This window comes from Panthera tigris (genome assembly GCF_018350195.1).
Source record: "Panthera tigris isolate Pti1 chromosome E1 unlocalized genomic scaffold, P.tigris_Pti1_mat1.1 chrE1_random_Un_scaffold_62, whole genome shotgun sequence".
NCBI lineage: Eukaryota > Metazoa > Chordata > Mammalia > Carnivora > Felidae > Panthera > Panthera tigris.
Genome location: NW_024962175.1, coordinates 210,407 through 234,386, shown reverse-complemented (window position 1 = coordinate 234,386; position 23,980 = coordinate 210,407). Strand labels below are relative to the sequence as shown.

At 48.1% G+C, this 23,980-nt stretch overlaps 2 protein-coding genes across 9 annotated transcripts in view; both read right to left on the bottom strand.

The window, feature by feature from the left end:
* Positions 1-507: 507 nt before the first annotated feature.
* On the bottom strand, positions 508-4,926 carry LOC122236273 (RAD52 motif-containing protein 1-like). Of its 2 annotated transcripts, XM_042977146.1 has the most exons (3): positions 4,540-4,926; positions 3,997-4,176; positions 508-932 (listed from the first exon to the last, which is right to left on the bottom strand). In XM_042977146.1, the coding sequence occupies exons 1-3, from the start codon at positions 4,633-4,635 to the stop codon at positions 786-788; spliced, it is 423 nt and encodes a 140-aa protein (XP_042833080.1). In that variant the 5' UTR covers positions 4,636-4,926; the 3' UTR covers positions 508-785. The 2 variants fall into 2 exon arrangements, with proteins under 2 accessions (XP_042833080.1, XP_042833079.1); XM_042977145.1 differs by lacking the exon at positions 4,540-4,926 and having other exon boundaries at positions 3,997-4,360.
* Positions 4,927-6,612: 1,686 nt separating this feature from the next.
* LOC122236272 (pleckstrin homology domain-containing family M member 1-like) overlaps positions 6,613-23,980 on the bottom strand; it is a 21,813-nt gene continuing 4,445 nt past the window's right edge. For 2 of the 7 annotated variants that reach the window (XM_042977141.1, XM_042977140.1), the window contains exons 2-8: positions 22,374-22,462; positions 18,645-18,892; positions 16,280-16,906; positions 10,259-10,485; positions 9,171-9,329; positions 8,225-8,325; positions 6,613-6,956 (exon numbers count right to left, since the gene is read on the bottom strand). In XM_042977141.1, the coding sequence (XP_042833075.1) occupies positions 6,771-6,956; positions 8,225-8,325; positions 9,171-9,329; positions 10,259-10,485; positions 16,280-16,906; positions 18,645-18,892; positions 22,374-22,421 (1,596 nt within the window). In that variant the 5' untranslated portion in view covers positions 22,422-22,462 and the 3' untranslated portion in view covers positions 6,613-6,770. Of the gene's footprint in view, positions 7,238-8,150; positions 8,326-9,170; positions 9,330-10,258; positions 10,486-16,279; positions 16,907-18,644; positions 18,893-22,373; positions 22,463-23,980 lie in introns of all 7 variants that reach the window. The other 5 variants (XM_042977143.1, XM_042977142.1, XR_006214338.1 and 2 more) reach the window with 5 other exon arrangements.

Here is a 23,980-nt window from a genome sequence, read left to right as displayed (position 1 = left end):
TTTTGACAGAGAGAGAGGAGAGAGAGAGAGAGAGAGAAGAAGAGAGAGAGTATGAGCAGGGGAGGGCAGAGAGAGAGAGGGAGACACAGAATCCGAAACAGGCTCCAGGCTCTGAGCTGCCAGCACAGAGCCCCACGTGGGGCTCGAACTCACAGACCGTGAGATCATGACCTGAGCCGAAGTCGGACGCTCAACTGACTGAGCCACCCAGGCACCCCGAGCTGTTAGGATTTTAAATGGAAGGTCCTTCCTTGGATCTGAATGTAAGCTTCAAGATGTTTTGTTATTAAAAACAAAACCGGCGGCGCCTGGGTGGCTCAGTTGGTTAAACTTCCGACTTCGGCTCATGTCGTGATCTCACTGTTCATGGGTTCGGGACCCGCGTCGAGCTCTGTGCTGACAGCTCAGAGCTTGGAGCCTGCTTCCGATTCTGTCTCTCCCTCTCTTTCTGCCCCTCCCCCGCTTGCAATCTGCCTCTCTCTCTAAAAAAAAAAAAAAAAAAAAAAAATGCAACTAAACTCCAGCAATCCCAGCCCACAATGGAGATATCCTATAGCTTCAAAATCAAGTAAGACTTACAAATGGATGAAGACAATTGGTTTTTATTATACACCATACAAATACTGGAGAAGATTATGGACACCACCACCCAAGTTACTGAGATTATTATGAATTCTTGGTGGCAGGCTCAGGTACTTCCAGTTAGAGCCCTCTCACATCTCCCCACAACCCAGTTTTCTCCTCTCTGAAGTCCAGAATTTCAGTGTTGAAATGATTCTAATTAGTCAGAGAAAATCTATAAAGTTTACCTTGATGATCCTTTTTGACCATCCATTGAAACCAAAGTAATAATTTGCCAGTTCTTGGCACTGGGAGCTGTTGAGGGCAAGGGCCTGATGTTGAACCGCCTTATGTTTGGTGCCAAGACGAACCTAAAGACATAAGAAATAGACCTGAAAATATCATAACCTGACACAGAGGCTTCCTTTAGATACACCTGAGATTTATCAATACCTATTTCATAGAGAGGTTGTGAAGCTCAAACTGGAAACATTTTAAGAAATCAGCTCCTAATAAACCCTAAATAAATGCTAGGTACTATTTTTACGCTATAGACTTTGATGCATCATTTCCAGGGCCCTTGATTAATCGGCTTTCCGTGATCTCTGATATTGAAAGTGATGACGAAAGCAACTAAGGAAGCCCTCTGGAAGCAAATTATAGGGCTGTAGGTAAGCGAGGGAAGGAAACTTTTTGCTGTCTCATCCCGTAGCTCCTGTTTGAGAATATGACCTCAAGAGCAGATAACATGGACCTGAGTAGGACCTGAATCAGCAGCACCCACCCCCCGCAAGTTACTAACCCCCGTTAGAAGAAGGAATATACATACTTCTGTAAATTTTATAAGCAAATAAAACAATAAGAGGTTCATTTGCCTTAATAAGCTTCTTTGAGAATGCAAATACCTCCAGTGTTAACTCTCTAAATAACTTACACGCTACAGTGTATTTCTTACATCCTCTAGTTCTTTTTTAAATGTCTATTTCAAGTGGGGTGTAGTATATTCGTATATTCGTAAAAATTCAAATAATTCAAATAAAGTCAAAGTATTATTAACTCTTTATTGATTTGTTTGTGCAACGTCCTCTATCACTAGTTTATCAGTTCCTTAAGTGCTTGAAGGAACCATATTTTATTCTTTTCTCATTCCTAGAATCAAGCACAGGTCTATGGATTAAGTGAATGAATGAGTAGATGAAAAAGTGAAATTACTTTCTCCAACTGAAGCTGCCTGCTAGGAAGGAGAAATGAAGATGAACTTTTAAATGTTGAGTGCTACAGCACAGGCTAGTGGTGAGGCAGAGTGGAGCTGTTCTGGACAACCAGGAAGCTGCAGAAGGGCCTCGAGCCCCTGAGTGGTAGAGACAGTTGTCACCTTAGATAACCTTGCCACAGTTCTTGCTGGCGACCGTTTTCCTTCATGCTACTGAAAAAAAGCTCTCAGATGCCTTAGGCCTTTCCTTGATTTTACTGTAAGATGTTATTCTTGGGGCGTCTGGGTGGCTCAGTCTGTTGGGCATCCGACTGCAGCTCAGGTCATGATTCTCACAGTTTGTGAGTTCGAGCCCCGTGTCAGGCTCTGTGCTGACAACTCACAGCCTGGAGTCTGCTTCCGATTAGGTGTCTCCCTCTCTCTCTGCCCCTCACCCGCTCATGCTTTGACTCTGTCTCTCAAAAATAAACATTAGGGGCGCCTGGGTGGCTTGGTCGGTTAAGCGTCCGACTTCGGCTCAGATCATGATCTCACGGCCTGTGAGTTCGAGCCCCGCGTCAGGCTCTGTGCTGACAGCTCAGGGCCTGGAGCCCGTTTCAGATTCTGTGTCTCCCTCTCTCTCTCTGCCCCTCCCCTGTTCATGCTCTGTCTCTCTCTGTCTCAAAAATAAATAAATGTTAAAAAAAAATTTTTTTAAATAAACATTAAAAAAATTTTTTTAATATGTTCTTTTTAAATATGTATTTATAAAAGGTAAACAAACAAACAAAAACAACCAGAAACTATGTGTACTTACCAAAGTATAAAGGAACACATAAGTAAATTGGGCAACAATTTCAGTAGGCGGCGGGGTGGGGGTGGTGGTGGTGGTGGTGGTAACCCAAGGCTCTGTGTTAAATAAATAAAGAAATTTAATATGAATGCTCTCTCCTGTCAGCTATATATTGACTTTGGGCTTTATGCTGTGAAATCTCAAAATCCATTTGTGAAATGGTCTTAATGTCCAATGAGACAAAAACACCTCATTACTCACAACTGATACAAAGTAATTATTTCATAATCTGTGATAGCTGAGTGGCTGGGTGACATCTTCACAGGCTAGAAGCTTGCAAGCTCAGGAATGCCTGACAGGTGATCATTTCAATCATAGGGAGTGGAGCCAGGATTGAAGACAGTGTTGAACAAGTGGAGACAGTATACTCAGACATTTGAGGATTCTTAGATTCGATCCAGATTAAATCAGTAAGGAAGGGCATATGGGTAAGAATAGGCAGTCGAGTCCGTAGGAAGTAGCTAGATTAAGAAGCCAGTTAGACAAAGCTGATGAAAACATACAATTATAAAGTGAAAGGTTTGGCAATCTAAGCCTCACTCAACTTATTCAAAGGAATTGACATGGCCCTTGATAAGGACATGGTGATTGAATTGAGGCACATAATGAAATATAATTCTGGGGCTCTGGGAAAGCAAAATGGACAGCATGTTGGTATGGAATAAAGTTTCTGTGGTGTATTAAAGAATGTTTTAACCATTTTCCCGGGAGTTGAAGGGAGTTCTGAATAGGCAGCTTGAGAGTGATGACGACGATAATGACGATGAAGCATCCTTTATAATACAACTGATGAGAGAGTTTGTCATTTTATATCCACATAATAGAGGGGGGCCTGGGTGGCTCAGTCGGTTAAGCGTCCAACTTCAGCTCAGGTCATGATCTCAGGATTCATGAGTTCGAGCCCCACATCGGGTTCTGAGCTGACAGCTCAAAGCCTAGAAGTCTGCTTCTGATTCTGTGTCTCCCTCTTTCTCTTCCCCTTCCCTGCTCATGCCCTGTTTCTCAAAACTGAATAAAAACGTTATTAAAATTTTTTTTAATCCCCATAATAGTAAACAGAAACAAGACTTCTTGTGAAGCTTTGTTAAATTAAGGGGCACCAAAAAATGACACAGGGTTGAACATCAGTAAGTTTGGGCTTGACCTCTCCCTTCCAGTTACCGTCATGAACCTTAAGTAAGTCACTTAACTATCCTGAGTTCGAGTTTCTTCATCTGAAAACAAAACAAACATAACAAAACAACCAAAAAACCCAGGGAAACCGGAGGATCAGTGTAGCAATGCATCTAAAAGCATTCTGTAAACCACAGTGGTATACCAACGCTGGTCTATTATTGCTGAATTCAACACTTCGTCCCAGTGGTGTTAGGAATTTCCTACTTGGACCCACCTTCACTGGAGAATTCTGAAAAAGCTGCTTCTGGTCGCATGCCTTTTGGGCTCTGTGAGCATCCCTTGCTGAGTAAAACTTGATGATGGCGTAGAAACCAGGACGGGCCACTGCAGCGTTCGGGAAGACTCGGACCGAATACAGAAGGCCAAACTGGGAGAATACTGCGAACAGAGAATGCTGTGGGGTGGTCCCACGCCAAGTAAGTGCATGAAATTTCACGCCCAGCAAACAAAACTGCCTTCTATTCCCTAAGCCCTCCTGCACACGCAACCCAAAGCACTTCTCGTTTCGTTGAAAAGATTTCCCTTTGAAATCCCGGGATTCGAGAAGCATTAGAAGGCAACATGTGCCGGCTGTTGAGAGTTACCTCTCAAAATCTGTCGGGGCTGAGACTGCAAAGCTCCCCTCTAGAACTAAGATTCCTCTCGGCGGAGACTACAAGGCGCGCGAGGTGCTCAAGGCCAGACTCAGACTCCCAGTCACGGGGAGGTGGGGGTGTCTCCCTCCCTCCCTCCCTCCCTCCCTCCTGGCCCGGCTCACATGCAAGGCCTCGGCCGTGGGTCCAGAACTCAGCTCCCACACCAGCAAGGTTTTGTCACTCTCGGTGGGAACCGTAAAAGAGACCAATTCCGCCATCCTACCACCAAGGAGCAGGCGCGACTAAGGTTTGAGTGGCACGGCGCCTGCGCAAGGCGCGCCCGCGCGTTTTAAAAAGGGGCTGGGACGAGGGGCGGGGCCAGCTCGCCGCGGGGTGGGGCGGGGGCTGTCCCCCGGACCTCTCCTTCGCCCCTCCCGCTCTGGGGCGGGTCTCTGCCTCTACTTCCCCTCCCGCAGCTCCATTGTCTCAATGTCGTAGAATTTAGTGCTTCTAGTCAAGTGTATTTAAAAAAAAATTTTTTTTTAATATTTATTTATTTTTGAGAGACAGAGTGCAAGCAGCGGAGAATCAGACACACACACACACACACACACACACACACACACACACACAGAATCCGAAGCAGGCTCCAGACTGTCAGCACAGAGCCCCAAGCAGGGCTCAAACTCACAAACTGTGAGATCACGACCTGGGCTGAAGTCGGACGCTTAACCGACTGAGCCACCCAGGCACCGTTAGTCAAGTGTATTTTTACAGTAGGGTCTAAAGGGTGAGCTTACAGGATCCCTGGGTGTGGACAATTTTATGGCAGCCTTCTTCCTCTTCACTCCGGGAGAAGATTTAGACTACTAGCAGTTAGTAAGTTACCTACTGAACTTAAAAATTTGGATTTCTCTACGTTGTGTGGGCAATGACCACTAAAGATGCAATCCTTTGGCTTAAGAATGTTTTCATGAATGTTAAATATACAAATCAAACTATAACTCATTAAGCCATTAATGAAATCCTTAAAAAGCATTCCCTGATTTCCCTACGTGATTTTGATGAATTGGTGTACGTGTGTGCTTGTTGGGGTGAGATGATGTGGGAGTTTGGCAAGCAGGGTAAGAAGGAGAGATAAATTTGAAAAAACCAAAGAGTGAGGCCAGGTAGGGCACCAATATTGGAGCTCATGGTGCTTGTGCAGAAGGGCCGCTCTCGGCATCCAAATAGCTATTTTGAGGACTAACACACTGAGAGGGAAAGTAGGTCCTAATGATCCTTATTTTAATCCTAGAATGTCTGAGCCAGAAGGGGCCTTACAAAACAAGTCTCCTGAGGTTTCTAAGCAGTGGCCTTCAGACTGCTGCTGGTCTGTGGTGAAGGTTTCACCAGTCCTTGCCAAAGCAAGAAAAGGTAATATAAGCAGGGTTAAAAAAAATATTTTCATAAAACGAAATCCATTCCATTATCCTATAAATCTGACCCTCATTTAAAAAATTATTTTAATATTATTCATTTTTGAGAGAGAGCATGCATGTGCGAATGGGGGAGGGGCAGAGAGAGAGCGGGAGACACGGACTCCGAAGCGGCCTCCAGGCTCTGAGCTGTCGGCACAGAGCCCCTCGCCGGCGCTCAGACCCACAAACCGCAAGATCATGACCTGAGCCGAAGACCGACGGTCAACCAACTGAGCCACCCGGGCACACTGACCTTCATTTTTCATGCTGAAAACTGTTTTATGAGGAGATGCTGATAGAGGATAGTTGTTGTGATTCATACTCTTTCTAGGGCATTAAAATAAAAAGTTGGACATGTTAACATGGCCTTAACTTTTTTCGTGCTTTACTGGTCTGTGAAATCCAAAACTCTGGGAACCACTCAAATGTCAAACCTCTCACTTCAGAGCTGAAGCAGTTAAGGCTCAGAAGTAGGGACAGCAGTGGCCCAGGTGGGACAGTTTATTCAGGCAGTTCCGATTGTAGCCACGGGTAGAACATTCCTCCAACTGCCCCTTTTCTGTCTTTGCGTTGTCATTTTGCAGGTTCAACTCCACGTCAGCACCGTGTATTCGTTGTATGTATCCACTCATTCGCTGTAGCCAGTGTTCGTGTATGTCGCTGCTTCTCCAGGCAGATGGTGAACACCTCAAGAACAATAGTTATGATTTACCTTCCTTCTTCTAGTGCCCACCACCCTCCTGCCATACTAGGTACTCGAAGATATCTGGAATGAAAAATGAAGAAATCAACACATTCTTTGCACAAGGAATGCTTTAATAATTCCCCAAATATAACAACTTCTTCACTGTGGTCCTCTCTTGGTTCGCGAATGACAGTCAGGAACCAGGGGCCTGGGCCTGGATGGGTGCAAGGAGAAAGCCCTAGAAAACCATTTATTCCTGGGGCTCCGGTCAGTCCTTTTTGAACATGGGAAGGAAAGCAAATAACGTGAAGTGGAGGCAAGAGGAAGAAGACATGAAGAATCCCCAGGCGAGAAGAGGAACGCTGGAATGACTCCACGCCTGTCTCATTCCTTGTGACACCCCGTCATCCAGTAGGAGAGTGGCCGGCCCGCACAGTGCAACCTCCATGCCACCCTGTGGAGAGAAGAAGGCTGGCTTCTTGCTTCCTACTTAGTAGCTCCTTCTCCACATCCATGACCCAGCACTTAGTGAACGCACGGCACAGCACGGCAATGCACGGAACCCCCTTCACTGCTCGCTCTCTGGTCTGTCCCCCCGTGGCCCCTCTGAGCCTTCCTTTAAATTTCTCTTATCTGTGGTGTTTGGCTCCTCCCCCCGTTCAGCATGCTCCCACGTTTTCAAATCCTCCTCTGGCCCCGAAGGGGGAGTGCACCATTTTACAAGGCTGAGAGTCACTAAACAAACAGAAAGATAAATACATACATAAATAAATAAATAAATAACCAATCCGTCAATCTCAGGGGCAACGATCGACTCTCCCTCCAGAGAGGGTCATCCCTAGTAGCCGTCAGCGTCTCTCCCGCATGGTGTTCTTAGAGTAGACAAGGCACTTAACCCCCTCCTTCCTCACAGACACCTGTAGAGGCAACTTATCTGTCTATCTATCTATGTATCTATCTATCTATCTCCAATTTGAAGCTCAGAAAAGTGAAGCAACCATTGCACTGTCTACCACTGGGAAGCTGACAGCTTTGGGGGTATTTGCTCAGCTGAGGAGCTACGCACCTTTTATAGAAAATGTTGCTGCGAATTATGGAGAGGGCCAGCCCCACCCCCCACCCGTGGCCAGCATGATGGTGCTGCTTAACTGGTCCCACACCTACAGCTCATTGAACCGCTCGGGGATGATGGGTCCAAGCTGAGCCAATCAGATTCTCTATCCCAGCCCCTTGGACTCTGGGGCTGAGACTAGCCAGTCTCCGTGACTGCTCAGAACATTAGCCCGTTAACTTGGGGGCAGCCACAGTCTGTCCTCTGGAATGGGGAGCAGAATATACTGCTCTACAAAGGAAGTAGTGAAGGAAATGCACGAGGAGGCAGAAACTTGTCAGGAAAGCCACACTGACAGTTCCCAGCTCCGCCTCCGTTCTCTTCCAGAGAAGAGACCCCTTGGGTAAGCTCGGTGAGACACCTTGTCCCCTCCGAAGCCATCTCCCTCAGCTAACTCAAGTTCCTTTGCTACTGTGTCCAAAACAGTTTTAATACAACATCAGAGAAAGACCCAGATCCCAAGTCTTGTAAGTCCCAGTTCCAAGCCCGCCGCTCTCCCACATTTTTCTAGATGGTTAGAAGGGGTGGAGTCCTTGCCTCCTGTCCCCTCCTGTCACTACATCCTTCTTGGGGCTCTGCCTGCTGACTTAGTCCCACAGTGACCTCCTCACCAGTTCTTCATTCCCCCTGCTCCAGACACAATCTTTTTCACACAGTTGATGGTTGAGAGAAGATCGGGGCTCAGCAGTTCTGAAGGGGAGACAGAGAATACCTGTGAGAACACAGAGGACAGTCCCAGAGACTGAGGCAGACACCGGCTCTCCCCGCCCCCCAGGGGCTGAGTCCTTCCAGATTAGGCAAGGGCTCCCTCCCAGAGGCCCATGGAGATATCCCTACAATGGCTGCTAGAGGTCAAGGGTGGCTAGGGGTGGGGGCAGGAGGGGCAGGAGTAAATGTATGTTTACTACCACACATCCTAGCTAGGGTACATGCTGGTTCGCGCCACGTTTGAGGGTTTCTAGGGAAAGGAAATGTCAAAACAGGCAGCACAGAGGCCAAGGTAAACCTTGCCTAATGAGAGAGGCTCTTCAGGTGAAGAGTGCAGGGATGTTGATCAGAGTACGAAAGAGGGAGTAAGGGGCAAAGCCATGGACCTGTGGAGCCTCCACGAGTGGCTCTGAGGTGGGGAGTTTGCCCTTGGCCTCGAATCAATCAGGCCATTGACCAAAGTCAGGACTTGATGGTTAGAGCTGAGCCTTCAGGGCCACCAGTCTGGCATTCAGCACTGGTTCTATGAGCCTCAGTTTGCTCGTCTGTAAAGCGGGGATCATAATAGTTTCCACCGCATGAGAAGCTGGCATGTGAAGTGCTCAGCATACAACACACTCTCGCTAAATGTTGGCCGCTGCTGTCCTCTGTTACTGGGTGTGCAGAGCCTTTCTGGAGCCTGCACCCCGGAGAATCTCCTAACCGGAGGGGCATCGTAGCCACTAGTGAAATCCTCTGCTCAGCAAAGGCATTCCTGGGTGCATTCCCAGGCTTGGAGTGGGACGAGAAGTCCTGTGAGTAGACCCCACTCATCCTCTCCCCTCTCCCACCCTGAGACCCCGGCCAGACCTTTGCAGTCCTCGTGGCAAATGTTTTCCGAGTGACTCTTGTGATCATTGCACCAATAGTGGCTGTTGATCTGGAAGACGCCATAGTCGAAGCTGCCGTCTGCATTTTCATTTACCTTTGATAGGTTGAAGTTGCTCTCCACAAAAGCCAGGCACAGCCCTTAGAACAGGGAGAAGAAGGTTTTTAGAGGGCTCTGAACTGAGGGACAAAGGACACGGAGGAGAAAGGGAGACGGGGAAGCAGAAGAAAGGAACAAGGCCTAAGAGGCTAGACGGGGCGAGCTGGCCGGAAACACCCATTAGCTTCTCTCCTCGCCCTTCGGTCCATCCACCTGCCCCTCAGTACAACCGCTCATCATCCCGCTGTCCATCCGCATCTCCTGCACTTGATGATCGCCTACTGTGTGCCATGACCCGTGCAAAGCCCAGTGAGGGACATTCAGCTGGGGCAAAGGCAGCTGGTGCCTTCAGCAAGAACGAAGACGCACCCCTTAAAGGACCACAAGACAAGATAAAACGAGAAGGACGGCACAAGACAGGTGTGTGCAAAATCTGGGCAAAAGGAAGCTAGCCCCACCAGGGAGGAGGACGAAGCCTTTGCACTGCCTGCTCCCTCTGCCTGGAATGCTCTTCCCCAGACATTTGGGTGACCCGGTCCTTTGCCTCATTCAGTGCTGCTCAATGTCACCTCCTCAGAGAGGTATTCCTTGACTTCCCCTTCAAGGACAAGGTTACCTCTCACTGCCCTGGCTTTATTCTGCTGCATAACATTTATCACCACCAGGAAGTGCTTCATATGTTTGTGTGTTTGTTTGGGGCTCGCCTCTCCCCCTAGAATGCGAACACTGTGAAGGAAGGGGCTTTGTTGATGTCTCTGTCCCCAGCCCCTAAAATAGTTCCCGGTACATAGTAAGTGCTCAGTTAATAATATTCAGTGGAAGGAATATAGAATGTTGGGAGGGGCTTCTCGGGGAGGGCTGCTTTTTGAACTTGGCTTCGAAAGATGAATGATGGAAAGATGGCCACATAGGAGGTGACCAGGAGCAGAAGAGGAATGGGGGGGCGGGAGTGTGAGAAAGCAGCACTCACAGTCACTCAGGGAGTAGCCCTCAAACCTATCCAGATCCTCCTTGTGCAGCACTCTGGCCAAGTCACAGCGACTGATGAGCTTGGCCTCATTTATGGCAACGAGGCAGCTGACCAAGGACATGAGTAGCATCCTCATCATCTTCGGAGGGGAGAAGGTGCAGCTGAGGGCCTGTGGTCCCGAGGATCTCCCAGACGTGCTGCTGGTCTCCTCTGAGCACCTGAGGAATCTGGAGACAGCAGCCAAATGTCCCGGCTCACTCACGGCTCCCCGCCTGGCTATTTCTCTTTCCTCTCACCATTTTATACTTTCTTTTACTACAGAAACTTTCAAACATTTACAAAATAAGAGAGAATAATATCATGAATCTCCATGTAGCCACTGCCCAGCGTCAACAGTGAAAAACCGAGGCTGATCTCCTTTCATCTATAGGTTTTCTCCTGTTTTAGCCATTCTCACTCTTGTAAAGGACACCTGGCTATGGGCAGCATTTGGGTACAGGGGTGGGGAGTGAGGCTGGCAAAGGAGACTGATGAGCACTGGACTTTACTGGTACTTGCGTGTGTGGGTTTGAACATGTGCTCTCGTAGGAAGGGCCAGGCCACTGGGTGTTGGTCTGCCCTCAACCCCACGCTCCCAGACGCATGATATGTGACTTTTCCCAAGGGTATACCCTGCCATGTGCAATTCCTGAGAGGCTGTCTTATAAGCTCTACACCTTTGTTTCCACTCAAAACTGGGGTCACTCAAGTAAAAGTGACCTTGTTGAAGAAATAAACTTCACTTTCACACTCTGTGTGTGTGTGTGTGTGTGTGTGTGTGTGTGTGTGTGTGTGTAGGGGGAGGTGCAAGGGGCGGGGACTCTGGATTCACATCGCCTGCTTTCAAAGGTTGGGCTGCAGTGTGACCTTGGGCAATATACTTTACCTCTCCGGGCCTCATTTGTAAAAGGAAGATATGCCAGTACCCACTTACTAGGGTTGTCATGATGATTAAACGAAATGATAAATGCCTAAATCTTGGTTTTGCATTCCCCCCCAAATAGGAAGCAAGACTTCTGGGACAAAGGTTGATTCCTAGGCTGGAGTTAGGAAAGGGTATAAAATAAGTCTGAATTATCTTGTGCTAGAAAGTAAGAAAGTGCTCAAAATATGGATTGGGGCACGTCAAATGGACATGAGAGCCAGCTCAGAGGGGCACCCGCTGGCCAAATCTGGAACACTTTCTTGGTAACAGCTTTATTGAGATAAAATTCACAGTACATAATTCACATACCGCACAATCACTTAATTTAAAGCGTGCAGCTCAATAGTGTGTTTGCAGAGCCGTGCGACTATGATCGCGGTCAATTTTAAAACATTTTCATCAGCCCAACAGGAAACCCCATGCCCATTAGCTGTCACTAATCCACCCCTCCTCCAACCCCTGCCCACCACAAGCCTACTTTCCATTTCTCTAGATTTACCTAACCTGGACACTGCACACAAATAGTCACACCATAGGTGGCCTTTGAGCCCGGCTTCTTTCGCTTAACAATGTTTTCAAGATTTATTCATGTTGTGGCAGCCACTGGGATCTCATTCCTTGTGATGAATCCTTCTTTTGTCTCTCTATTGATCATTTTATAGACTTTTGGGCTACTTTGGGGCTATTATGAATGACGGTGCTGTGAACATTCACGCACAAGTGTTTGTGTGGACAAATGTTTTCATTCCTTCGGGCATATACGCCAAGGAATGGAACTGCTGAGCCATAGAGTAACTTCAAGTTTCAACTTTGGAGCAACTGCCTGACTTCAAAGTGGCTGTACCATTTTACATTGCCATCGGCTTTTCCACATCCTTACCAACACTGGTTACTTTAAAAAAAAAAATTATAAAGTTTATTTAGTTATTTTGAGAGAGAGAGAGAGAGAGAGAGAGAGAGAGAGAGAGAGAGAGAGAGAGGGTGCACAAAAGCTAGGGAGGGGCAGAGAGAGAGGGAGAGAGGGAGAATCCCAAGCAGGCTCCTCACTGTCAACGCAGAGCCCAATGCGGGGCTTGAGCCCACAGACTGTGAGATCATGACCTGAGCTGATATCAAGAGGCTCAACTGACTGAGTCACCCAGGTGCCCCAACGCTTGTTTGTTTTTTTAATTCAATTTACTCTTTTTTTTTATGTAGGTTCTGCCCATGACCCTGATGTTGAGAGTCACCATGCTCTATACCAACGGAGCCCACCAGCACCCCCCCCCCACTAACACTTGCTATTAACTGTCTTTCTGATCAAAGCTCTCCTAATGGGTGCCAAGTCGTACACATGATGGTTTGGATCTGCATTTTCCTGGTGGCTAATGACGCTGAGCATCTTTCTATGTGCTCTTTGGCCATTTGCATATCTTTGGGGAAATTCAGTATTCAGATCTTTTGCCCATTTTCTAGTTGGGTTATTTGTCCTTCTTTATTGAGTTGTAAAAATTCTTTATCAGATGGGAATGCAAGCTGGTGCAGCCACTCTGGAAAACAGGATGGGGGTTCCTCAAAAAACTAAAAATAGTGGCGCAGTCGGTTAAGCGTCCGACTTCAGCCAGGTCACGATCTCGCGCGTCAGGCTCTGGGCTGATGGCTCGGAGCCTGGAGCCTGAAAAAAAACAAAACTAAAAATAGAACTACCCTACAACCCAGCAATTGCACTACTAGGCATTTCTCCACGGGATACAGGTGTGCTGTTTTGAAGGGACACATGCACCCCCATGTTTATAGCAGCACTATCAACAATAGCTGAAGTATGAAAAGAGCCCAAATGCCCATCGATGGATGATGGATGACTGTATATATATATACAATGAAGTATTACTCGGCAAGCAAAAAGAATGAAATCTTGCCATTTGCAACTATGTGGATGGAACTGGAGGGTATTAAGCTAAGTGAAATTAGTCAGAGAAAGACAAACATCATATGACTTCACTCATATGAGGACTTTAAGAGACAAAACAGATGAACATAAGGGAAGGGAAACAAAAATAATATAAAAACAGGGAGGGGGACAAAACAGAAGAGACTCATAAATATAGAGAGCAAACAGAGGGTTACTGGAGGGGGTGTGGGAGGGGGGATGGGCTAAATGGGTAAGGGGCACTAAGGAATCTACTCCTGAAATCATTGTTGCACTAGATGCTAACTAATTTGGATGTAACTCTTAACAAATAAAAAATAAAATTAAAAACAATAAATTAAAAAAAATAAAAAATAAAAAATTCTTTATCAGATACATGGCTTGCAAATATTTTCTCGCATTCTGTGGGTTGCCTTTCACTTTCTTGATGGTATTCTTAGAAACAAAAGAATTCAATGATGATGAAGACTGTTTTCTCTATCTTTTCTTTTGTTGCTTACGCTTTTGGTATCGTAGCTACAGAATTAATACAGAATGGTTTCTAAGGTAGTCTGGGACAGTTTGGCCATCAACACAAATAAAGATAGTGACAGGGGAGCTTGGCCGGCTCAGCTGGTGGAGCGAGCGACTCTTGGTTTCAGGGTCATGAGTTAGCACCCCACCTTGGGCCTAGAGCGTCTTTGAAAAAAATAAGGATAGGGACAGATTATAATCTAGTGAAAGAGATAGGAATCCCTGAGTCCTTAATAGTAATAAATAGACAAACAGATACACAACGGGGATGGGGTTGGAGCTCTTCCTGACAATAAGATGGTGAGTGATAAACGTGGAGGTGGTCATGAGGTTGGAAAATCATCACTCTGCAGCCATCATAGATTAGTTTGGGCAAGAATCATCAATGGATATTAAATCTAAGGTGGTGGGAAGCTTGGTGAAGAACTGGATGGGGCACCTGGTCTGGCTCAGTCGGTTAAGCATCCAACTTCCGCTCAGGTCATGATCTCGTGGTTCATGGGTTCAGGCCCAGCATCGGGCTCTGTGCTGACAGCTTGGAGCCTGGAGCCTGCTTTGGGTTCTGTGTCTCCCTCTCTCTCTCCCCCTCTGCCGCTCACACTCTGTCTCTCTCTCTCTCTCTCTCAAAAATAAATAAACATTGGAAAAAAAAAACTATCAATGCCATGAAAACACAGAATGGGGCTATTTCTGTCACCGTGTGCATGTGTGTGTGTGTGTGTGTGTGGTGGGTGTGTGCATGCGTATCTTTCCCCTGAAAGCAGGTGTATGTTCCTGAGAGCAAAGGCCTAGTTTCCTCCACCCACAGGCTGCTGCTTGGGCAAGATGGCTGCCCTAATGGCCTTGTTTCCTCACAGATGTCTTCTAAGCTCACTCCGTACCAGCCCGACTCTTGATTTTGGCTTGGGTCATGATCTCACAGTTCCTGGGATCAAGCTCTGCATCACGCTCTGCACTGACAGCGAGGGGCCTGCTTGGGATTCTCTCTCTCTCCCCCCGCCTCTCTCTCTGCCCTTCCCCCACTCATGCTCGCTTGCTGTCTCTCTCTCTCTCTCTCAAAACAAGTAAATAAACTTGAAAAAAAAGTTGATCATGTTCTACCTATTAGATGAGCAAATATCCAAAAGTTTGATAATACCTTCTGCCTACAAGGCCGAGGGGGCACAGGTACATTCCTGACAGAGTGTAAACAGGCGATTATCTATGAAAATTGTAGATTCATTTATCCTTTGCCTCAGCAATTCTGTTTCTGGGACTTTACTGAACAGAGATAGTTGCATAGAATTCAAAGATCACATACACACGGTTATTTATAGAAAGAGTGAACTCCAGTGTCCAGTAAATACAGGGCTGGTCAAATGAACTAAGGTACATTCATACAATGGAAACACATGCCATAGGGGGGAAAAAATTAAGAAACTGATACGAAGCTCCAAAACAAAAATTCTGATCTCTTCTAAGACAAGGTATCAAACAGTATATTTATAATAGCTTTGTGGGGATGGGGCAGAGATAAGAAATATAAAAGACATTTAAAAGTCTATTACAGATCTATTAACAGATATTAACAGTTATTAACAGATCTATTCATATCTGTTAGATGCATTTAGAAACATCAGAAAAAGACATGTAAAGGGGGTGCCTGGGTGGCTCGGTCAGTTAAATGTCTGACTTCAGCCTAGCTCATGATCTCACGGTTCGTGAGTTCGAGCCCCACGTTGGGCTCTCTGCTGTCAGCACAGAATCTGCTTCAGATCCTCTGTCCCCCTTTCTCACTGCCCCTCCCCTGCTCATTCTCTCTCTCAAAAATAAATAAATAAACTTTAAAGAAAAGAAAAAGAAAGATGTAAGGAATTAATAATTATGGTTACAAAGGCGGAGAAGACGTTTCACTGTAGGTAGACTTTTTTTTCTTAGCATAAAAATAAATCTATTAAAAAATGAGTGTTCAAAAAGGGCCTGAACGAAGAAGGCTCTGCTGGGGTGAGCATGGTACAACATAGAGAGATGGTGACTCACTACCTTGTACACCTGAGACTAATATAACACCGTGTGTCAACAATACTCAAATAGAAAAAAGTTCATTTAAAGAGACAGCTCTGCCCAGCGTCCCTTCTCTAGTCAAGTTCATTGCTCCCTGTGCTCTTCCTCCACTCACTCGCTTGGCCCCTTTTGTGCACCACCTCCTCCAGGCCGCATTCAGGGTCTGTGTCCTTCAGAGGCCTTCTGGGAGGTCGCAGCGGAGCACCCAGACGCGCTGGGCTTCACTGCGTCTTTTGGAAGTTGTATATCTAACTCCGAACCGTTGGGTTTCCGCCCTAGAGGCAATAATATTTTACACGAAGCCTCAGAGAAATTAGGTAACTTGTCGAAGATCAGCCAGGGGCAGAGCTGGAGCCTGATTCAGCTCTGAGCCCTCCCTGAATCCATTCTCCTCGCTGCCCCATGTTGCCTCCAGTTACAAGTCCCGGCAACTCCAGTCCCTGAGGAAGAGCCACGATCCCCTTTTCCTTTATGCCCTTAGAGAGGTCAATGCTCAGTGACAGGCAATCACATGCTACAGGGAGGGAGAGAAAGAGGAAGAGGAGAAGGAAGGAAGGCAGGGGGAGGAGAGGAGTGGGGGAAGGACACTCACTCTTGCAGAGACGGGTCTGAATCATCGGCATTTGCTGTCCCCAGGTCGGAGTCGTAGGACATGGGCTCCTCGGAACGGTCTGGACTCTTGGAGCCATTCTCTTGGAGTAGGCAGCTATCAGAGTTTAGGCTGCAAGACAGCTGGGATGAACCGGCGGTGTCCAGGCTGAGGGAGGAGGCCGTGAGCTTCCGGTTCCGTCGGATCTTATGGCCTGAGTGCTGGACTTCGATGTCCTCCGAGCCTGAGGAATGGGAAATTGAATCCAGAGACTCTTTCCGCTGTAGTTCTGTCCCAGAGGTGGTGAGGGGGTCGAGCTCAGAGAGCGGGCAAAGCCCAGAGAGAGCCAGCGGGGTGAGCGTCCACTCGTTTAAGATGGCGGACTTGTAGGAGAGCTCGAAGGATAAGGACGTCAGTCCCTGCAGGAAGCTGAGGAGGAACTCGCCCTCCTCGGCATCTCGAAGCAGGGCTGTGGGCTGATAGTACTCGCACAGGCGGGCGGGCTCCTGGAGGAGCAGCTTCAGGTAGCACTCCATCAGGCCGTCATTGAGGGCCAGCCTCAGCCAGGCCCGGCAGCGGCCCACGTCCGTGCTGACAAAGATCAGGTGCTCCAATTCCGAGACGATGTGCCTGGGGGTGGAGAGGACAGGCTTGTTTCAAGAAGTGAGTTCAGATCACGGAGGATCATTTTATCCACTGGTGAGCAGGAGCCAGTAATAACGACTGCAAGTATATACAGGCTTGGGAAAAAATCTCAGATAGCAGTGTTCTACAGGGAATTGAGAAATATTTAGCTACAACTCCCCACTTTTTCGAGGTTACTGTCATGCAGGATAATTGCCATTTTAGTTTCAACTCCCCAGGCGCCCTTGACATCACCTGCTCATCCGGCATACATGTGATGAGCCCCTAAGTGCCAGGTCTTTGGAGCTGTGAAGATACAGGATACAGACATGGTCCTGCCCTCAGTCCAGGTTACTACCTTTCAAGGGCACACGGAAGTGAACCCTGTTGTCAGTAGAGCTGGGCTGGGGGGAAGGCAATCACTTCCAGGTTGCAGTAAGGACAATGCCTTAGGCAAGGCATTGCGGGATTAGGCATAGGGATTAGGCACAGGCAAGGCATTGAGCTGGGCCTTGAGGGATTTCAAGCCGCAAAGATGGAAGGGGAACCTCAGGCACCAAGGACTGACAGAGAAAAGGCACCAAGGGTAGGGAAGCAGCAGCTGTGTAACAGGAGTGGTGAGCACTCCCGTTACAGCACGGGGAGGAGGAGGAGTGGCTGATGGGGTTGCAAAGTCAGGTGATGCAGGGTCTTGAGCATCCAACCGGTGAGGCAAGGTGGGGCAAGGGTCCCCACACCTGGCTGTGCGTCAGAATCACCTGGGAACCTGGTCAGGATACAGATTCCGGGGCCCCAACGAAGTGAATGGAACTCCAGGCTAGCACTGGGGAGCCTGAGAGTTTTTACACCGGGAAATGACTTGACCGCAGTCGCGCAGACTTCTGGGTGGGCTGCTCGGGATAAGATCATGTACCCAACTCAGTTCCCGAACCCTTGGTCTGATGTAAATGCCCTTCCTCTGACCATCACAGTGCCCTGAGCACGTCTCGCCCATAGGAGTGCGTGCTCCACAGGGCTCAGGGAATGAGCTCGGGTTAGCTTAAGCTCAATAAGTGTTGACCAGCTGCCTGACCTAAGGACAGACACAATGAGATAAGGGGGACAATCAGAAAGCCACTGCCACCTAGGAGTGAGGTAAGAACCTGAGATAGGGCGGTGGCAGTCAGCATGAAAAGGAAGATACAGACTGACAAGGCACCTTCAGGCTGAAGGTGGCATTTAATAGCCCTTAGAGGCAACGTGCCAGCAGCTGCTTGCTCCAAAGCCCAGGCAGTTAGGGCCAGGGCCGCAGAGGCAAACGTCCCAGGGTGGATGGATATTCAGATGATCTGGATTCCACGTCTTTAAAAAATGCCATAGCCTGTTAGGATATAATACTTAGCATAGAGATGTTCAAACATTCCAAGGCAGGGTCAGCAAACCTCTTCTGTTAAGGGCCACTTAGTAAAGATTTTAGGCTTTGCAGGCCACACATTCTCTGTTCCAACTACCTAACTTTGCCACGGTGTGGCAAAAAGGCGGCTCCTGCTAAAGGCGACCAGCCAGGGGCCTGAGCAGCCCCAGGCCATTGCCTGTGCGCTGAGGGGCTCTTGAGGCTTGGTCTAACAATAACCCCTATCTCACCCATCTCCATTCTAGAACACAGAGCATCTCTGCTGCTTTCCCATATAGCTGTAGAGGGAGAGCCCAGGGTCACCCACACTGAAGCTCCTCCCCAAAGCAAAGCCTCCCCTGCTGATCTCACTTGTGGGTGACAGCTTTCAGGAGGGGCCAGAAGACAGGCTGAGGCAGAGGCTTCTGGTGGGCGCTCTTCTTCCTTTTCCCTCCGGCCTCGGCTCGGATGTGCTTGGCATGCAGGCCGTGGATAAATACGGCCTCCAGGGCACTGCACATGGTGTTGGCATCTCCGTCTTCGCTAGTGACCACTGTGTCCGAGGACACGTACTGCTTCTGCAACGCCTTCACAGATCCCACTAGCTTCTTCTTGATGACCTAGTCGGTGTCAGACATAACACAGGCCTTTAGAAGATCCTGCGGTGACCCCTGGAAGGTAAGTGCTTATCACCAAATACACGCACACCCACACACGTGCTCACGTCTACCTGTGGGTGTGTATACAGCAAAACTAGCACAAGCTAATCATAGAAAACAAAGATGGGCGCCTGGGTGGCTCAGTCGGTTGAGCGTCCGACTTCGGCTCAGGTCGTGATCTCACGGTTCATGGGTTCGAACCCCACGTCGGGCTCTGTGCTGCCAGCTCAGAGCCTGGAGCCTGCTTTGGATTCTGTGCCTCCCTCTCTCTCTGCCCCTCCCCCACTTGCACACGCACGCACGCTCTCTCTTTCTCTCAAAAATAAATAAACGTTGGAAAAAATTTTAAAAAAAGAAAGAAAACAGAGACAAATCATAGAGGAGAAAAGGAAAATTACGTACTTATACCACCCAGAGATAGTTATTTTTTTGCAAAGATATTTGTATATTTTTCTTTTGTTTTGCTTTTTAAACCGAACTTCAGTGATTTGATAGCCATAGAAATCTTGTGTTTAAATACCGGCTCCATCATAGTTACAGGTGTGGGAGCCTGGGTGATCCATCTAGGGCAGGGGTGAAGCTTTCCACCTTGTTTAGGGGTCTACGATTCCATGAAGAGGCAACAAGTGCCACTTTAGAACCATAAAAACACCAAGAAAACAGGAGCATGGTCCACATTAAGAAAGATCGTAGGGGGGCGCCTGGGTGGCGCAGTCGGTTAAGCATCCGACTTCAGCCAGGTCACGATCTCACGGTCTGTGAGTTCGAGCCCCGCGTCGGGCTCTGGGCTGATGCCTCGGAGCCTGGAGCCTGTTTCCGATTCTGTGTCTCCCTCTCTCTCTGCCCCTCCCCCGTTCATGCTCTGTCTCTCTCTGTCCCAAAAATAAATAAAAAACGTTGAAAAAAAAAATTCAAAAAAAAAAAAAGATCCTAGGGGCACCTGGGCGGCTCAGTCAGTTAAGCATCTGACTCTTGATTTCAGCTCAGGTCATGATCTCACGGTTTTTGAGTTTGAGCTCCGTATCTGGCTCTGTGCTGACAGTGTGGAGCCTGCTTGAGATTCTCTCTCTCTCTCTCTCTCTCTCTCTCTCTCTCCCTCTCTCTGCCCCTCCTCTGCTCATGCTCACTCTCCCTTTCAAAATAAATAAAATAAACGTTATTTATTTAAAAATATCTTTTTAATGTTTATTTTTGAGAGAGAGAGAGAGAGACAAAGTATGAGGAGGGGGGAGGGGCAGAGAGAGAGGAAGACACAGAATCCGAAGCAGGCTCCAGGCTCTGAGCTGTCAGCACAGAGCCTGATGCAGGGCTCGAACCCACGAGCCGTGAGATCATGACCTGAGCTGAAATAGGACGCTTAACTGACTGAGCCACCCAGGCGCCCCTAAAATAAAGAAATAAACTTTAAAAAGAAAGAAAGAAAAAAGGAAAGATCCTTGACCTGGCAGTCAGAGGCAGATGTTAGTCTCAGCTCTGTTGGTCAACAGCTGGGTCACTACAGACATTTCACTTAACCTCACTGAGCTTAATTTCCTCATCTGTTAAACGGAACGAATACTTCCTGACCTACAGCACAGGAGTTGGGGGGCGGGGGGATTACTCTGAGGGCAGGACTTGCTTTTTTTTTTCATTCTTGCATCCTCAACACTTGGCTTGGTTCCTGACACATGTAAGTATTCCGTTAAGGTCTGTTACATAAATCAATTATAAAATACATATATGTAAAATCCTTTGGAAAGATAAAGACAGTTCTGTCATAGTATAAGCATGTCAAAATTACCTATGTGTTTTGGAAAAGGATTGGGAGGGAATACAGAAAACCTGGTTTGAACTGTTAGCTGATAGGATTATGGATAAATATTTTACTGTTTTATTTTTATCTTAGCCCAAACAGTTCATGTTAATGTTCTTTGAAAAGTCGAATGTTCTTTTTTTTTTAAAAAAAAAAATTTTTTTTTGTTTAATGTTTATGTATTTTTGAGACAGAGAGAGACAGAGCATGAACGGGGGAGGGTCAGAGAGAGAGGGAGACACAGAATCTGAAACAGGCTCCAGGCTCTGAGCGGTCAGCACAGGGCCCGACGCGGGGCTCGAACTCACGGACCGTGAGATCATGACCTGAGCCGAAGTCGGACGCTCCATCAACTGAGCCACCCAGGAGCCCCTGTTTTTTTTTTTTTTTCTTTATAACAGCTTTAATGAGACACAATTTACATTGCCTAAAATTCACTCATTTAAACTATACAGTTCAGTGATTTTTGGTATGTTCACAGAATAGTGAAACTACAGCCACTACCTAATTTTAGGACATTTTCATTGTCTCAAAAAGGAACACTGTGCCCATGAGCAGTCACTCCTCTCTAGTCCCCTCTCCCTCAACCCCTAGCAACAACTAATCTACTTTCTGTCTTTATGGATTTGCCAATTCTGGACATTTTGTGTAAATGAAGTCATACAGTATGCAGTCTTTTGATGTTAGACATCTTTTCATATGACTTATGGGTCATATACTTCTTTTATTGTTTGCTTATTTGACTTGAGAGAGAGAGAGAGAGAGAGAGAGAGAGAGAGAGAGAGAGGCAAAGAGAGAGGAGGACAGAGGATTCAAAGTGGGCTAGGGAGTGACAGCAGCAAACTCCCAAATCGTGAGATCATGACCTGAGCCAAATGGACGCTCAACCGTCTGAGGCACCCAGGCCACCCTAATGCCCTCTTTTCTTTTTTCTTTTTTTTAATGTTTATTTATTTTTGAGAGACAGAGAGAGACAGCATGGGAGGGAGAGGGCAGAGAGAGAGAGGGAGACCCAGAATATGAAGCAGCCTCCAGGCACTGAGCTGGCAGCACAGAGCCCGATGCGGGGCTCCAGCCCATGAGCCGTGAGATCATGACCTGAGCCGAAGTCGGATGCTCAACCGACTGAGCCACCCAGCTGCCCCTTCTTTTAATGTTTACTTATTTTTGAGAGAGAGAGAGAGAGAGAGAGAGAGAGAGAGAGAGAGAGAATGTGCATACATGTATGTGCCTGTGGGGGAGGGGGCAGAGACAGAGCGGACCGAGGATCCAAAGCAGGCTCTGCTCTGACAGCAGAGAGCCCAATGCAGGGCTTGACCTCACAAACTGCAAGACCATGAGCCGCTTACGATCATGACGCTTAACCGTGTGAGCCACCCAGGCGCCCCATATGTATGACTTCCTTTGAGAAATCCTTGGTCTTCAGGCAGCCCCTATTAAAATCCGTTGTTTTTTATCAATTCCCATTCTATCACCAATAAGATGTTCTAGAAAGGGCAGGGTCTCCTCAGAGCCTGCTTCTGCTATAACTCTTTCTCAGCCCGAAGCCTCGCTTTCCAGACAGTACTCATTCATTTCAAAGTGAGGAAGACCAATGACATGGCTGTCCCGTGCCCCCTTCCCCACCCTTGAGCCTCTCCGACTGCCTACCGGGATGGCAGCCCGGGGGTCCAGTCCATTCTCCACCACCGAGAGCATTTCCGCTCACGCTGCAGCTCCCTCGGAGAATCACATGACACCTGCAGAGACAGACGGCGCGGCCACATGAGCAGGTTCCAGCTCACCACCCCCAGCCAATTCTCCCCCTCCCCCCAGCAGGCAGCGGGTCAGCCCATCTTCCTCAAACTGCAATGCAAAGGCCTCTGAATTCAAAAGTAAAAGCCAAGAGTGGATTTTAAGGAAGGAAACAAGGGAAGAGAAGAAATGTGAGGGCTCGGATCTCAGGAGGTGGGGAATCCTATGTGCCGTGGGTGGGTCCACCCTAATCAGGGCATGGAGAGGCCTCTGTATGCCACACCAAACGCTGGCACAAAAAAGCAGGGAATGAGGGGCCGATTTGGATACAGAACTAAGGGTGCGAGGGGGATGCTGCCGCTGGAGGTGCCAAGAGCCCACGTGGACCAGGAAGCAGGGGCTCACAATTCACATTCGGAGCCTCTGACTCCTGTGCCAGCCCGATGTCTGCCAGCTCGGCAGGGACAAGCACAACTGAAGGAAGTTTCCAAAGGGAGGGCCTCTTGCTACATAGCTGCTTCCCCTCCAGGCACGAGGGTCCAGCTGGAGCAGCACAGGGACACGCCTAAAGGGAAACAACACGGGTTCGAATCTCGATTTGCCACTAACCACTTAGGCATGCTAGGTGGGGCACCACGGCAGACGTCTCAAACGGAGGTTATGAATGTGGAAAACGCCCAGCACAGGGCCTGACGGTACTAAGGATAAATGGTATCTATTACCCCGGTTGGATGTGGCCAAGCCTTATAGGCAAAGGCCACTGTCTGAATGAGTCCGCTCAACTACCTGAAGTCAGTACACAGGTAAATCCCTCAGGGCACTGGCTTCCCCCCCACCCCCCCGGGGGTGGCTTAGGTGGGGGGGGGGGGCCTCAACCTGAGCCTCGGGGGGTGGCTGTTGGCTCGCCTGGACCGCCCCAGCCACTTGGACGGACCAGGATTGGGCAGGCACATTCCCATCTAAACAGATCTCTAGTGACCACGCTGCCGAGCATGGAGGGACACCAAAAAATAGGTCATCGCTGTCTCTGTTCTCAAAACCCTATGGCCCAAAGAAGTTATCAAATGGAGGCATGCTGAATGGATTTTGTACTGTTTACACACATTGCTTCATTCATTCCTTGTAACCACCCTAGGCGAGCTCTTTTATTATCCAGATCTAACAGATATGAAATCAAAGCTGACCCAGGTCAGGGAACTTCCCAAGATCCCAGGGCTGATCAGTGGCGGGCTCTACCACCTTCGGCCAGGATGACATCCACCCTTCTGGAAGAGGCGGGTGTGAGCTAGGGCTAAGGGGTGGCTGGGGAGGGGGCAGGGAAGTCTTGGGAGGAGGGCTCTCCAGCTGGGGGCCCAGGTGGCGGGATGCAAGGGAGCATCAGGGTTGAGTCTGGCAGGAAAGGTTTACAGGCGAACAGTGAGGCATGGAGAACGGCAGGGTGGCCCTAAATGATGAAAGACGCTCTGATTCAAGCCCTGGCCTCTGGATCCGGCAGAGGGTGAACAGGACCCAGCGCCGACCTT